This window comes from Lepidochelys olivacea (genome assembly GCF_965140295.1).
Source record: "Lepidochelys olivacea isolate rLepOli2 genome assembly, chromosome: 10".
Lineage (NCBI taxonomy): Eukaryota > Metazoa > Chordata > Testudines > Cheloniidae > Lepidochelys > Lepidochelys olivacea.
In genome coordinates, this window is record NC_140420.1 from 48,076,081 (window position 1) to 48,090,354 (window position 14,274).

The 14,274-nt window shown below is 50.1% G+C and overlaps 2 protein-coding genes across 2 annotated transcripts; both read left to right on the forward strand.

Annotated features, from left to right (window-relative positions):
- Window positions 1–329: 329 nt before the first annotated feature.
- LOC311526901 (zona pellucida sperm-binding protein 3-like) lies at window positions 330–5,304 on the forward strand (the record flags this gene model as incomplete). Its single annotated transcript, XM_084640368.1, has 9 exons — window positions 330–515; window positions 1,262–1,380; window positions 1,461–1,564; window positions 1,641–1,818; window positions 1,896–2,016; window positions 2,117–2,208; window positions 2,297–2,439; window positions 2,603–2,728; window positions 5,130–5,304. 9 exons carry the CDS (start codon window positions 330–332, stop codon window positions 5,261–5,263), a joined length of 1,203 nt encoding a protein of 400 aa, XP_084496494.1. The 3' UTR covers window positions 5,264–5,304.
- A 3,869-nt stretch (window positions 5,305–9,173) lies between these two features.
- On the forward strand, window positions 9,174–12,375 carry LOC311527084 (zona pellucida sperm-binding protein 3-like; the record flags this gene model as incomplete). Its single annotated transcript, XM_084640709.1, has 9 exons — window positions 9,174–9,587; window positions 10,240–10,358; window positions 10,439–10,542; window positions 10,619–10,796; window positions 10,874–10,994; window positions 11,095–11,186; window positions 11,275–11,420; window positions 11,544–11,669; window positions 12,214–12,375. The coding sequence occupies 9 exons, from the start codon at window positions 9,174–9,176 to the stop codon at window positions 12,318–12,320; spliced, it is 1,407 nt and encodes a 468-aa protein (XP_084496835.1). The 3' UTR covers window positions 12,321–12,375.
- Window positions 12,376–14,274: the final 1,899 nt, after the last annotated feature.

A 14,274-nucleotide genomic window follows, 5' to 3' on the forward strand; every position in this document is an offset into this window, starting at 1 on the left:
GTGTTAATTACCTGGGACAGCTGTCACCTGGCTCTGAGTCACGGAATAAAGCCCCAGAGCAGCAGTTTCCCTCCATACTGGATTTGCTGCAAGCAGGCAAGATGGGGTACAGAAACAACCTGTGCTTTGTTCTTCTGTGCTGGGTGGTCAGTGGGGTGACCTGTTACAATCCCTGGGATTTCTCTAGGATTGACTCTGCCATCTGGAGACCCACCCCCAGGGCTGAGCCCCCTCAACGACAAGCCCATGTTCTCTCTGTTGCCCAGCCCTACCCCTGGGCTCGGGCTGATACTTCCCAGCTCAGGGCTGTGTCCGTGCTGCAGCCTGTCATGGTGCAGTGTGAGGAGGCTCAGATGGTGATCACTGTGCACAGGGATCTGTTTGGGATGGGGAGACTGATCAAAGCTGCTGACCTGAGCCTTGGCCCAGCTGCCTGCCGGTACGTGTCCCTTAATGATGCAGAGAACACAGTGATCTTTGTAGCTGGGCTCCATGAATGTGGCAGCACCTTGCAGGTAAGGATTTATGCAAGTCAGGAGCCCCTACTGATCCCTAGCATCACTGCCCCTGCCTTGTCTGATGGGGTAAAAATGGGGCAGCAGGAGAGAACAGTGGGTGGGATTTTGTCCATGTTATTGATAAGCTCCCTGGTTTTTCCTGGGTGCTTCTTCTTAGCTTCCAGTCTCATGCGCCAGGCAAAGAATTCTGCCTTGCTCAGCTCCTGGAGCAGGCTCACAAGTGGAGCCTGAAGAGGGTGCTCTTGTGGCTCAGACAGACTTTACTTCTAGCCCCCCCGTCCAAAGTCTGTCTGCAGACTCCACAGACCGGAGCCTGCAACTGAATAAACTGATTGGTGTTAGCCTGAGCTCTGCATAGTCTGTAGGAGGGAAAGGGACAGACTACTGGCTTCCTTAATCCCTGGTCAAAATTCACCTCAAGGCAGCTAACAGATTAACCCTGGGGGTTTTACTGTCTGAGATTCCTTCACAACCTGCACAGAGGAAAAGAGTGAGCAGAGTTGTGTAAAATGGCACTACTGTGGTGCTCATCTTCCGATGGCTGCTCTAGCAGACTGAGCTCTGAAATCCCCTGCTTCTAGTGTCCAGTCCTTCCAAAGGCAGTTGCCAGTTGACTGGGCACTGGTTGGAAAACTTGAGCTCAAGTTTTCCATCTGGCTGAGGCTTGTTCTTGGGCTCATCTGAATGACTTTACAAATGCTCTGTGTACTAGTGTTAACCCTTCCATGTCTGCTGCTTCCTAGATGACCCCAGACTCCCTGGTTTACAGCACAAGCCTGAACTATAACCCCACCCCTGCCAGCAACCCAGTGATCCTGAGAACCAATCCAGCTGTGATTCCCATTGAGTGTCACTACCCCAGGTGAGAGTCTGAGATGCTCAGATCCCCTCTCTCCCCTTCTGGAATCTGGCTCAGTGACTGAGGTTTGCTCCTCCTCCCAGGAAGGACAATGTGAGCAGTAAAGCCATCAAGCCAACATGGGTTCCCTTCAGCTCCACCCTGTCTGCTGAGGAGAGGCTGGATTTCTCCCTGCACCTGATGAATGGTAGGTGGGAGGAGCCTTCAGGGGAGCCCAGCCCTGCCTGCCTGTCTGTCCTGCTCAATGTGAACTTGCCTTGCAGATGACTGGAGTGCTGAGAGACCCTCCAATGGATTCCAGCTGGGGGAGGTCATGCATATCCAAGCTGATGTCCACACTGGGAACCATGTGGCTCTGAGGCTCTTTGTGGACAGCTGTGTGGCCACCCTGAGCCCAGACAGGGACTCCTCTCCCCGCTATGCTGTCATTGACTTCAATGGGTAAGAGCTGGGAGCCCTTTCTAGACTAAAACAAGACTGATCAGGGACTCTTACTGACCCTTGATTCTTGTGTGTAGGTGCCTGGTGGATGGGAGATCAGATGACACCACCTCGGCCTTCATATCCCCCAGGCCCAGGCAGGACACGCTGCAGTTCATGGTGGATGTGTTCAGGTTTGCAGGAGATGCCAGGAACTTGGTGAGAGCCCACATTTCTGCTCCAAGTCGATTTCCCCAGGCTAAGCAGCTGTTAGGGTCCCCTGGGATGGTCCTAACCCCTCTTCCCACTTCCCTTCCAGATCTACATCACCTGTCATCTGAAAGTCACTGCAGCTGAGCAAGCCCCAGATCCCTTGAACAAGGCTTGTTCCTTCAACAAAGCAGGCAACATGTGAGTAGCCTAGAACCCCATCAGGGGAGTGACAGGCAGCCTAGAACAGAACTCTTCACTGTAGATGACTGTTCCTGTTCTGTTCCAGCTGGTCTCCAGTGGAAGGCACCCGAGACATCTGCAGGTGCTGTGAGACTGGGAACTGTGGGCTGGCTGGACAGTCCAGGAGAGTGAACCCTCTGGACAGATGGTCAGGGAGGCGCTTCCAGAGAGACGTGGCCTCCAGGCATGGTAGGATCTCTATAATCAGAGTTAATAGGTGGCTGTGTGGTGTTTAGGTCTCTCAATAAAAAAGGGGGTTCTGCTAGACAACCCAGGGACCTTCAGCTTGGCTTTATCACAATGTGGATAACGAAGCAACACCCATGTAGTAACATCTCTTACCTCAATACAGGTGACTCCTCACTGAGGGAGGCTGAGGCTGATGTTGTGGTAGGACCCCTATTCATCACTGATGCCTATTGGGGATCCAGGAATCTTGTGGAAGATCAAATGGAAGTAGGGAAGGCAGCATCACCAGGTACTTAACTTGTATAGTAGTAATCCATGCACCTTCAGGGCATTGGGCCTTTTATGAAAAGTGAAAACTCCCTGCAACCACCAGGCTCAGCCCTGCAACCCAAGGGAACACTGAGTAAATGGCTTTGCCAGGACAAACCTATGAGCTGTCAGACCAGTGGGGAGGACCCAAAAGAAGCAAACTAGAATCCAGGGAAGTTCTCCATCCTCCACTCCTGACTCCACCCCCAGCTGGGCTGAAGCACTAAAGTGGCTGAGACTAATTTATAATCTGCGTGGCTTGTTTAACAGGAAGTGCCTGACTCCTGCTCCAGGAAGTTATGACAAAACACATACCACAGAACCAATAGAGTGACCTTAACAGAGGGCTAGATTTAGGAGGGAACATGGAAAATTACAGTAGGGTCATAGGATTAACAAGGTGGGAATCTGATCATGTCTTGGATTTGTGGATCAACATCCAAGGAGTATGGGGAATAAAGTGGTGGTAGAAGTACATAAGTTTAGCTTATGTCCCAGCTTGGTGGGAGAAATCTCATGACTGGAATGTAGCTATAGATGGATATAGCTCCTTCAGGAAGGACAGGATTTAAAAAAAGGATACCTTGTCTATTCTTGATGTACATGTGTTCTGTGTCCTCTCCTGGATCTTAGATCAGTTTAATGTCTCTGCCTAAAGAATATATCCGGGGGGGGGGGGGAGTGCAGGTCCATTGTAGATTCCAAATCAGGAAGAAGTGGATGAGGAATTTCTAGGACATAATAGAAATATCAAAACAGGAGACCTGGTGGTAATGGGGGACTTTCTTTTCTAAGACATCTGGGTTGTCCAATACAGCAAAAACTAATTCTTCCAACAAGTTCACACTACATTCTGTTTTGGAGAGTAGAGGCAGTAACTGAGGAGAGCCATCTGAGACTTGATCCTGACCAACAGGGAGGCATTGGTAACAAATCAGAAGGTGGAAGGCAATTGGGGTGGAAGAGATCCTGCAATGATCTCTTACAAGCCTAAGGCAAGAGCAGTAAAATCAAGATAATGGACTTCAAAAATAGCCGATTAACAGACAGGTAGGGAAAGGTCCCAAGGGAAGGTAATTTAAGGGGAAAAGGAATTCAGAAGAGCTAGCAATTTCTCAAGGAGAAATATTACAAGCACACCTGCAAACTATCCCAATTTAAAGGAAAGGTAGAGTAAGGTCACTATGGCTCCATCAAGAGCTCTTTAATGTCCTAAAAATGCTAAGGAGTACAAAATGCTAGCACAAGCATGTAGGGACAAAATCAGACTAAGGCACAAAAATGAGTTACACCTGCCAAGGGACATAAAAGGCAAAAAGCCATTCTGCAAATACATTAGGAGCAAGAGACTAAGGAAAGGGGCTGCCCTTTCCTTAGTGGGGAGGGGATCTAATAAGGGATGACATCAAGAAGGCTGAGGTGTCTAGTGCCTATTTTTCTTCAGTCACCATTAAAAAGGTTTACGGTGACCAGATACTCAACACCACTATTAACAAGGTGGAAGGAACACAAGCCAAAGTAGGTAAAGAACAGGATAGAAAGTATTGAGCTGTATTCTAGTTGGCAGGGCCTGATATCTGTCCTACGGAACTAGCTGAAACCATCTCTGAACCGTTAGTGATCACTCGTCCTCCATGCACTCTGAGATGAGGTCCCAAAGGACTAGATAGGCACTACGTTTGCACCAAGCTTTAAAAAGGGGAACCAAAGGCCTGGGAAATAGGACTAGTTAGCCTAACTTTATTACAAACTGATTGTGCCATACCTTACAGGTAGGTGCCTAGAAGACAATAGGGTTATAGGGAGTAGGCAGCATGAATTGGTTTGACATTTGTTCTTGATCAATAACTGTCAAAAAAGGAAATTACTGGCCTAGTGGTGCAGGAGGTGGGGGAAGCAGATGTCAGGTGTGTGTATAGACTTTTTTAGTCAGCCTTGGATCAGTCCAATGAGTCTCATAAGCAAACTAAGGAAATGCATGTAGATGCAACTGGTTGAAAGATATTACTCAGTAATTATCAGTGGTCTGCTGTGACTCTGAGAGGGTGTATTTAAGCAGACAGTCCCTGGGTCTGGTACTAGTCAATATTTTTGTGAATCTCTTAGATAAGAGGGGTGAGTGTACTTAAAATGTGGCTGACACCGTGCAACCCCTCTCAGCTTGCACTCTGGAGTACAGGATAAGAATTCAAAACTGACTGGAGAATTCAAGATGAAAGTCCATGAAGTGCTAAGCACTACACTTAAGAAGGGAAAAATCAAATGCCTGGCTACAAAAGAGGGAATAACTGGCTTGCCTATGTAGGATACAAACACCCAGCGATTTCACTAAAGCTGGAAAAGTGCCTGGTTCCCATTCTAACCACAGATCTTTCCTACAGGTGCAGAAGAGACTCCTGGGCTGGTGCTTGGGCTGAGCTTGGTGGCGGCTGCTATTGGTTTGGCCTCCGTGACTCTGACCATCTGCTTCATATACAAAAACCGCAGCCGTGCAATGGCTGGTGCTGTCATGTGACTTGGCCCTTCTGTGTCATGTAAAATAAACCCATAAATGGACTTGAGTCTGGTCAGTGCTGACTTCTTAATGGGTGGGAGTGATGCTTTCTGTGCTGTGGGGGTAACTCAACCAGCTGGTCTCCTCATGAACTGACACTGCAGTGATTACTATTCACACAGTGGCGGGATGAGGGCAGAGTTAGCCTCTCTCCTGGCAACAGAGTTGAGCTGTTAATGTGAAATGTTGGCAGTGCTGTCCTGAGCTGCTTGGGATCTAACACCTGCTACCTGTAGTCCTTCTCCAAACAAAAGCAGTCTGCCTTAATTTGCAGGGGGAGTCATGGCTGGAAGTCACTGGTGACAACAGCTAGAGGCAGCCAGAATGCTGAGAACAGATCTAACAGCAGGCCTATCCTAGATAGAAAGGTATAAATTCCACCTCGAGGGGAGACACCCACGCTATAACTAGTGTGGCTGTGGAGTGGGAGGGGCTCCCTGCCTCCCTATGTACCAGGGTATCACTGTCAGGGCAACTAGCCCCTCACAATACCCCACTCAACCATTTTATTTTAAAGTTGGCAAGCTCAACAGCCAAGTGCAGATAAGCTTCCTCCAGCTGGAATTTACACCTGGTCAAGTCTAGGGTAGCATTATTGCTAATGAGAACAAGCTACCAGTGGACCAAACTCATCTCTGGTATAACTTCGGTGGCCAGGTATTAGTCATAGTCCTGGCCCTGCGGTGGTTCAGTAGGGCTTGGCTTATTTATACAGTGGCCCAGCCAACATCACTTAAACAACCTCCTGCACTATCTTGGTCAGAAAACTCTGCTGCATGACACCCCTTACAGTGTGGGGAAGGGACGCTGCAGCTGGGCTCTGATGACCTCTGTAGCCAGCATCCTCCATCCAACCTGCCTTGCTGTAGAAAAGTCCTGGTACAGTAAAAAGAAAAGACGTACTAGTGGCACCTTTAGAGACTAACCAGTTTATCTGAGCATCGAATGCATCCGAGGAAGTGAGCTGTAGCTCACGAAAGCTTATGCTCAAATAAATTAGCTAGTCTCTAAGGTGCCACTAGTACTCATTTTCCTTTTGCAACTACAGACTAACACGGCTGCTACTCTGAAACCTGGTACAGTAAAAACTCCCTTGGAAGGAAAACTGCAAATGCAGGGGACAGAGCAGGCCTGGGGGGGGGGGAAGGGGTGCATAGAGAGCAGGACCACTGAGGGCACCAGTAATGCTAGGGTGGAGGATGCCAGCAGCTAAGATGCATGTTCCTATCTGACAAGATGTGGAATAGGAAATAATCCCATGTGCCTCCTAAACATCTTCATAGGGCTGTGCTGCTGTGGGGAAAACTATGGCCTTGTCTACAGTGAACACTTGTGCTGAAATGTAACTCCCCTGCAATGGCAACATCATAAAACCATCGCAGGGAGTGGTGTAGCACTTCTGTCCATGTAGTTAGGATGATGGAGTGTCTGGGTAGATACTGTTCCATACATCAGCTGTTCTTGTCAATTTTGTGGCTCCAGGGGAGCCATGAAACTAACAAGAAAGCCAGTTCCCCAGCCTGGCTGCTATTCTGGCTTGGGCTGCTACCTGGGCTACCCCCTGGGAGCCCTACTGCCCCCCAGAGTCCCTGCCAGGAGTACAGCAGCCAGCTAGACTCCAGCTGTGGATCTCTCTGCTGGAAGCAAGAAGCCCCAGGTACCTGCCCTCCTGGCTGGGAGCACAGAGGCAAGAACTGTTCATGGTGGGTGGGAGGCACAGGGAGCGGGAGGTGCTGATGGGCAAGGCCCGCTGGAAGGCAGGAGGCACTGGGTTGCCAGTGGGTGCTCAGCACCCACCATTTTTTTTCCCCATGGGTGCTCCAGCCCCAGAGCACCCATGGAGTCGGCACCTGTGATGACACAAGATGCAGGGAGGAATTTTATCCCTATTTTACACCTGTGGAAACTGAGACATAGAGAGGCTGTGACATGGTCGTGGTCCCCCAAGAATATGGCAGCAGAACTAGAAGTTGAACCCTGAGCTGGGGAGTCCAAAGCCAGTGCTTCAACCACCAGAACACACCTCAAGGTCATCAGCGGGGTTCTGCACACATACTGCCCTCAAAAGAGCAGAGCTGGCTCTAGCCGCTGACCGTCCCTCTGTTCTCCCAACCTTCCCACGCCTGGTGCTGCAGAGATACTGACTGCTCAGCTGCCTCTAGGACAACTTTAACCTTCCCCCCATTCCTTAAGCTTTCAACCCAGCCCTTTGTTCCACTCTAGACAGCTCCCTGCCCCTAACATCCCTCCACTATGACTGCATTTATCTATCCAAACCTGCAGTTAGGGAGGGGTCGTGTAATCATCCCCATCTCTCACAGGGGAACTGAGGCACGCTGACAAAGGGCCAGAATTAGTGGCCACCTATCTAAATTCCCATGTAAGTGATTTTGAAAAAAAAAATGCAAAATTTGGTTTTAAAGAGAAATTTAGCTGCGGCCTTCACTGAACTGGCTACAGAGAATTTCTATCAGGTGGAACCATAAAATGCCCAACCATGATCGGCATCCAATTTAACGCAGGCCCTTTAGAACCAGCCCGTGGCCCTCTGCCCATTCAGCTAATCCACCGTATAAGTGGACTGTTCAACGGTTGGTTAGACAGCAGCAGAGTCAGGCTGCTTGTGTCAGGAATGGAAGTGTTCTCTAGTGGTTAGAACCGTGGCTACAGACAGGACAACCAACCACATGCTTTGGATGTTCGCTTCAATAGACAGCCTGGCTCAGTGGATGACACTCAGGTCTGCCATATTAATGAGCTAGATATAAATGTGACCTTTCCCAAGAGGACCATTGTGCAGCCTCTTGGTGACGTTACCTATAAAACAGGGGAGAATGAGACCTGTCTCCCCTAGTGCATGCGGAGGAAGCTAGTCAAGTATAAATACACATAAATATGAACAGCCATCGCTGGAAGCAACAAATCTTGAACTTACAGTCTCCTGGGCCCAGTTCTTCCAAGGTATTTAGGCTCCTAAATTCCATTGAGCCTAACTACCTATGAGGAGCTGGGTCATGGTTCCTAGCCCAGTGCCCTGTCCCCTGGTTGAAAGAGGAATCCTGTGTTTATCTGTGCATACAGGCACAGCATGCATGGCTCACAGAAAACCCCTGGGCTCTTCCCCAGGACCAGAAATAAAACAGAAGGATTTTGGATAGGCTAAGTTTTGGGACTTGTTCTTTGGACTGGACCTTAGCCTTCAGCAGGGGTAGCCCAACGATCTCCGTTTCACGGGGATCCCTCCCTGATCATTTCTTAGCTGTGCAAAAATATCATGATTAGATTGTTCCAACAGCATACTCAAAATTTAAAAGTAGGCCACTTGGGAGAGCTGTGGCTGGCAAACCCTTTGGTCAAATGAACTCAAGTTGGCATCCCAAAATGCACCTCAGCCGCTGAACTAGATTGCCAGTTTGGGAGCTGATCTGACTATCGACACCAAGTTCAGATAAGAGGCAAAATTCAGAGACCAGGAATTTAAACAGAGAGTGGGTTTCAAACGTAACCATGATGCAGCGATCACTGCTCCATAATAAAAATCCCCTTTGGAATTGAGTATCAGCATTGCAGACTCTGCACAGCTGATGTTTCACATCCACGACAAAATGTGTCAGATTTAATTGAATGAAACCTCACAGGAATCTCCCAGAATACAACTGATGAACTGACCAACAGGTGGAGCTGATTCCCATTGGTCCTCCCATTTCCCTGCTCCAGGGATGGGTAGTGGATGTGATTGGGCCCCAGCTGCTTGCAGTCTAGGGGAGGGTGTTCATTACCTGGAGCAGCTGTGAACTGGCTTTAGGTGCAGGGTATAAAAGGCCCACAGCAGCAGATTCCCCCCATACTGGGTTTGCTACTGGTAGGCAGGATGGGGTACAGAGGTAGCCTGGGCTTTGCTCTTCTGTGCTGGGTGGTCAGTGGGGTGACCTGTTACAATCCCTGGGATTTCTCTAGGATTGACTCAGCCGTCTGGAGACCCACCCCCAGAGCTGAGCCCCCTCAACGACAAGCCCATGTGCCTTCTCTTGCCCAGCCCTCCCCCTGGGCTCGGGTTGATGCTTCCCAGCTCAGGGCTGTGTCCCTGCTGCAGCCTGTCACAGTGCAGTGTGAGGAGGCTCAGATGGTGATCACTGTGCACAGGGATCTGTTTGGGACGGGGAGACTGATCAAAGCTGCTGACCTGAGCCTTGGCCAGGCCACCTGCAGGTACACATCCCTTAATGCTGCAGAGAACACTGTGACCTTTGCAGCTGGGCTCCATGAATGTGGCAGCACCTTGCAGGTAAGGCAGCTTCATAGAAACCAGGAGCTTCCTATTTGTGGGATTAAAAAGGGGTAACAGTGCAGCACAGGGTCTTGGCTCAGTTACTGAGCCGCTAGCTATTTCTTGGAGGGGAGGGTGTCTTTTCCCCTTAGTCTTCAGTCTCCTTACAGTTAAGAACTATTTCATGTCTTTATGCTCCAAAAGGAGGTTTAAGAGCATGCATGGGGAGTGAGCCATGGTGGCTCTGTCAGATTTCACAAGTGGACCCTTGTGCTCAGTCCAAGCCAGGGACTTTTACTGCCAGGAAAGCCCAGTTTGGCTCACTGAATTCTGTGAGCTCTCCAAACCCTGTAGATGGGAAGGAGGCAGCTGAATGTGTTTCTGTACTCTGCTAGCGCAGTAACTTGAGAAGTGGAGTGAGATGTGTTTTACATGGGGGGGGGGGCAGTCACTGTATGGCACATACCTCAGAACAGGCACAGAGGAAACTCGTGAATAGTCATGCGAAGGGGGGCACTACCACAGCTCCAGTATTTTGATAGCTGCTCAGCAGAATGAGCACAGGAACTACTTGTTGGAAGACATGCCCGCTTCCTGGAGAACTGTCTTAAATTCTCAGCTCTCAGCTGAACTACTTGCCCTTAATCTGTCCAATGTCCCCTCCTTCCAGATGACCCCAGACTCCCTGGTTTACAGCACAAGCCTGAACTATAACCCCACCCCTGCCAGCAACCCAGTGATCCTGAGAACCAATCCAGCTGTGATTCCCATTGAGTGTCACTACCCCAGGTGAGAGTCTGAGATGCTCAGATCCCCTCTCTCCCCTTCTGGAATCTGGCTCAGTGACTGAGGTTTGCTCCTCCTCCCAGGAAGGACAATGTGAGCAGTAAAGCCATCAAGCCAACATGGGTTCCCTTCAGCTCCACCCTGTCTGCTGAGGAGAGGCTGGATTTCTCCCTGCACCTGATGAATGGTAGGTGGGAGGAGCCTTCAGGGGAGCCCAGCCCTGCCTGCCTGTCTGTCCTGCTCAATGTGAACTTGCCTTGCAGATGACTGGAGTGCTGAGAGACCCTCCAATGGATTCCAGCTGGGGGAGGTCATGCATATCCAAGCTGATGTCCACACTGGGAACCATGTGGCTTTGAGGCTCTTTGTGGACAGCTGTGTGGCCACCCTGAGCCCAGACAGGGACTCCTCTCCCCGCTATGCTGTCATTGACTTCAATGGGTAAGAGCTGGGAGCCCTTTCTAGACTAAAACAAGACTGATCAGGGACTCTTACTGACCCTTGATTCTTGTGTGTAGGTGCCTGGTGGATGGGAGATCAGATGACACCACCTCGGCCTTCATATCCCCCAGGCCCAGGCAGGACACGCTGCAGTTCATGGTGGATGTGTTCAGGTTTGCAGGAGATGCCAGGAACTTGGTGAGAGCCCACATTTCTGCTCCAAGTCGATTTCCCCAGGCTAAGCAGCTGTTAGGGTCCCCTGGGATGGTCCTAACCCCTCTTCCCACTTCCCTTCCAGATCTACATCACCTGTCATCTGAAAGTCACTGCAGCTGAGCAAGCCCCAGATCCCTTGAACAAGGCTTGTTCCTTCAACAAAGCAGGCAACATGTGAGTAGCCTAGAACCCCATCAGGGGAGTGACAGGCAGCCTAGAACAGAACTCTTCACTGTAGATGACTGTTCCTGTTCTGTTCCAGCTGGTCTCCAGTGGAAGGCATCCGAGACATCTGCAGGTGCTGTGAGACTGGGAACTGCGCATTCCTTGGAGGACAGTCTGGGAGAGGCAGCCCTCTGGACAGATGGTCAGGGAGGCGCTTCCAGAGAGATGTGGCCTCCAGGCATGGTAGGTTCTGTGCCCACTTCACCTGGGAAGATGTCTGGCTTACTCCAGCAGACTGTTCCTGGGGGATCTTCCACCCAAAATGGGATGGATTGGTTTTCTAGTAGTGCTTCTCTCCCAATACAGGTGAGCCCTTGGTGAGGGAAGCTGAGGCTGATGTTGTGGTAGGACCCATGATCATCTTGGATACTGATCAAGGATCAAGGGATCTCTCAGTTGCTCAAATGGAAGCAGAGAAGGCAGCATCAGAGGGTAACTAGTTCTAATGAACAAGTCTCATGGTGCCTCTATTGTCACTACTAATCTACATTGGGTTTGCTGGGAAAAGATGCACTAAAAGATGGAAGAAATGAGTTTTACAAAGTCAGTTGTAAGAATCCCTTAGTCCAAGGAGGGAGTGTTAATAATGAGTCAACAAGACTCAAGAAGGGCTCCTTGTTGAGAGGGTCCAACCAGAGCCAGTCAAACATAGGACTGTCGGCCACTGTAGCCTGGGCTTATCTGCTGGGACACCAGTTGTGTGACCTGAGACCTGCAACCTATTATCCAGTGGGATTTATAAAGAGGTGCTGATCTCCTGCTCCAGCCACTTCTAGTAGACAAACTCCAATATGTATGGCTATAAAAGACTTCAAAAAACACAGCCCTACAATACAGCTCAAAGAAAAAATCCCCCATTTTATTAACTGTGGCCTTGACTCATGTACCCAGCGAGTCCCTGGTAGATTTTTGGAGAGGAGAGGTTGCTGGAGAAGCAACTAGCTGCAGTTTTAACCATGTGTCCTTCCTCTTGTAGGATTCTCTTCTACAGCTGGTCTGATCTCAGTGGCAGCTGCCATTGCACTGGCCTTTATTACGCTGGGGATACTCGTATACAGAAGATGCAGCCATTCCAGTGCCTGAGCAGTCACAGGCCTTTTTACCTTCTGTCTAATGTAAATAAACCCCAATGACCTGATTCTGGTCTGTGACGTATTAATGGGCAAGGGAGATGCCTTCCCTTCTGTGGGGAAGGAAATGGTGTGGTTGATGCACCAACCACATTATGGACACACCCACGGGGCTGCATGGGGAGAGATCATGTGAGGGTGAAGAAAGCAGAGATTGCTGCCTTCAGGTTCCCAGAGGCAAATGGCAGGGGGATTTCCCTCCACCTGAACTGTCCATCTGGCACCTGTAACCATTACAGGGCTCTTGCAGTAGAGAGAACACAAATCCCCCAGCCACTGTGCCCTCTAAGTGAAACAGATGCCATGAGGGAGTTCCTACTGACTCCATGACTGGCTTTAGGTGATGCTCTAGGGCAAGGGTTTTTAAACTTCATTGCACTGTAATCCCCGTTGTCCAACTACTGCCCTGGTCCAGAGGGTCAAACCCCCAGGGCTTACCCTGGGGAGCAGGGGCTGTAACCTGAGCCCCACTGCCTAGGGCAAAAGACTGAGATCTGCCAAACAGGGCTGAAGCCCTTGTGCTTTGGCCCTGGGCACTGGGGCTCAGTTGGCAACTTTAGTTTGAGCCAGTCTAACACAGCCTTGGCAAACCCATTAAAATGGGGTGGTGACCCACTTTGGGATCCTAACCTGCAGTTTAAGAACTGCTGCTCTAGGGTAACTACTCACCTTAGAGAGAAGGATCGGGGCACTTTAGACAAATTGCTCTCACCATGGACTGAAATCATGGCTGGGGTGAACTCTTTAGGCTCAGGCTAGTTAGTTCTGCAGGCTAGCCCTGTTCTCTTACCACCAGGCCTAGGCAGAAAGTGTCTTAAAAAAAACCTTCCAGTTTCTGTGCCCTTACCTGCAGTGGAATGAGGCCTGTACAACAATGATCATGCAGCCTCTACTCAAACCCAAGTGTAAAGGGCTCTATCTAGGTCTCTACCGTGGTAGAGACAACACAGCCAACCCTGCTCTAGGACAGGATGTCACTTCTTCAACATCTGCCCTTTAGCTGTGTGGGGAGCAGATCCAAGACCAGGGTTGCACAAATAAACCTCCTCAGCAGGCCAGAGGAGAGCAAAGGGAGCAGCAGCGTGTATGTTCCCAGAACAAGCTCTCTGCCGGAGTGGTTATTCACCCTCTCCCGTGTGATGCTGCAGTGGGGCAGGAGCAGCCTCTTTCCTCCAACACATGCAGCTCTCTGAGCAGGGGCCCTTGGAGGCTTGCTGTGCACCTGCAAGTGGAAGGGACTCTGAGCGAGTAAGGTCCTGACAGGGACTGTCTAAGGTCAGAGCGCCTCATCTACAGTGTCCAATGACTCCCCCAATGCCCTGGGAGGTAGGGGAATGCTGACCACCTTTCATACAAGGGGGGAAAAGACAGGGTTATTAAGTGAGGTTGCCCAGGAAGGCTTTGGCACAATGTGGAATTTAACCTTGGTCTCTTGCATGCCAAGGTGGTGTCTCAACCATCAGACCATGGCTCTCAATGCTTTTCAGCCCATATTCCCAAAGTCCCTCTGTTCTTGTCCCCTCTGACTAGCTGAGATCCAGCCCTCAAGCCGGAGGTACATTTCCCCCTGCCTCTGGCACAACTCCAGCCCTTCCTCTAAAATATGGGTCCTCTAGTTGGGAAGCTCCAAGACCCTGACATCCTTCAAATCCCCCTCCTTTCTCTGCACTCAGCTTGTTTCCCTCCCTCCCAAATATTGTTGGCTGTATCAAAACAAAGAGCAGGAATCATTCCTGTCCTCATTTCACAGAGGAGACTCTAAGGTTCAGTGCTGCTAAGCCAAAATTAGTGGCCAGTTCCCAAACTAAGAGGAGTTGGTGCTGCATGAGGGGTGTGGATTCAATGCCTGGAGGTACTGCAGCTGGTAGAGCTGTCAGGCCCTGACCTGCCAGTTTTCTGGCTTTCTC